This window comes from Mandrillus leucophaeus, unplaced genomic scaffold, assembly GCF_000951045.1.
Source record: "Mandrillus leucophaeus isolate KB7577 unplaced genomic scaffold, Mleu.le_1.0 Scaffold53, whole genome shotgun sequence".
In the NCBI taxonomy this organism is placed as follows: Eukaryota; Metazoa; Chordata; class Mammalia; order Primates; family Cercopithecidae; genus Mandrillus; species Mandrillus leucophaeus.
The window spans coordinates 1272350-1273793 of NW_012105697.1; the positions used below are offsets into that span (position 1 = coordinate 1272350).

Below are 1444 nucleotides of genomic sequence, written 5' to 3' on the forward strand. Positions count from 1 at the left end.
TCACAACCCTGAGGTCAGCCTGTCGTTATCCACATTTGAGGGACGAGGAAACCACTGACACCAAGAAGTAACAGCCCACAGAAGAGTCCCCCAGCTAGTGTGTGGAGGACAGGGCATTCCAACCTGGGCAACGTGACCCCAAAGCCGGCATTCTCGACGACAAAGCCATAATCCTGTGCAAATGTTGAAGCCCAGAGAAAGGAAGAGACGTCCCCAGTGACACACAGCCAGACAGGAAGACCGATTCCGGTGAAGAGCCACCCCCAACCCCTACCCCCGATACAAGGAGGATACTGGCCACAATGAGGATGGTGCAGAAGCTGCAGAGGCCGAGACGGAGTGGCCCGATCCAGGGAGCCCCGGGCTGGGGCAGGTTCTTCAGCCTCCACAGGAGGAGCTGCAGCCAGAAGTAGGCGTTACCCAAGATGAAGGCAAGGAAGGCCCCTGCTAAGTGCGTAGGCCGCTGGTTCTTTTCCTGGGAGGAGAAGGGAGGAGGGTAAGGGGCACCAGAGGGCCAGGGCCTTTCACCAACGTAGTAGACAGTGATCGCCAACTTTCCATACCCAGCGATGGGCCGGTTAAGCACGTCGGCTACTGTCAGCTCCACAAGGGCGGGCGTTTAAATCTGTTGTTCGTGCTATAGCCTTAGTTCCTAGGACAGTGATTGGCACATAGCAGATGCTCTGTAAATATGAGTGGAATAAATCTTGCATTCTCAAAGCAGAGGACAGATATTTCCCCAAAAAATTGGTCTTGCAGGTGAAAAATTCTCAAATATTAACAGTTGTATGTGACTCACAGATACACAGCATAATATTCCATTAAAATTTTAAAATACTTAAAATTTCGGCCTGGTATGATGGCTCACATCTGTATTCCCAGCTCTTTGCAACGTGAAGCAGGCGGGTCACTTAGAGCTCAGGAGTTTGAGACCCACCTGGGCAACATGACAAAATCTCGTCTCTACAAAAAATACAAATATTGCCGGGCACGGTGGCTCACGCCTGTAATCTCAGCACTTTGGGAGGCCAAGGCAGGTAGATTACTTGAGGTCAGGAGTTCGAGACCAACCTGGCCAACATGGTGAAACCCCATCTCTACTAAAAATACAAAAAATTAGCCAGGCATGGTGGCAGGCACCTGTAATCCCGGCTACTCAGGAGGCTGAGGCAGGAGAATCGCTTGAACCCGGGAGGCAGAGGCTGCAGCGAGCCAAGATCGTACCATTGCACTCCAGCCTGGGCCACAGAGCAAGACTCTGTCTCAAATACATAAATAAATAAATAGTTGAAGAGCACATTGGGAGGCTGAGGCAGGTGGATCATTTGAGGTCAGGAGTTCAAGACCAGCCTGGCCAACATGGTGAAATCCCGTCTCTACTAAAAATACAAAAAAAGGACGGGCGCGGTGGCTCAGGCCTGTAATCCCAGCACTTTGGGAGGCC

At 51.5% G+C, this 1444-nt stretch overlaps 1 protein-coding gene across 2 annotated transcripts in view; it reads right to left on the bottom strand.

Annotated features, from left to right (window-relative positions):
- Positions 1 to 1444, bottom strand: part of TMEM150B (transmembrane protein 150B) — a 13437-nt gene that overhangs the window by 3979 nt on the left and 8014 nt on the right. For both annotated transcript variants that reach the window (XM_011996956.1, XM_011996955.1), the window contains exon 7: positions 295 to 475. In XM_011996956.1, the coding sequence (XP_011852346.1) occupies positions 295 to 475 (181 nt within the window). The remainder of the gene's footprint in view (positions 1 to 294; positions 476 to 1444) is intronic.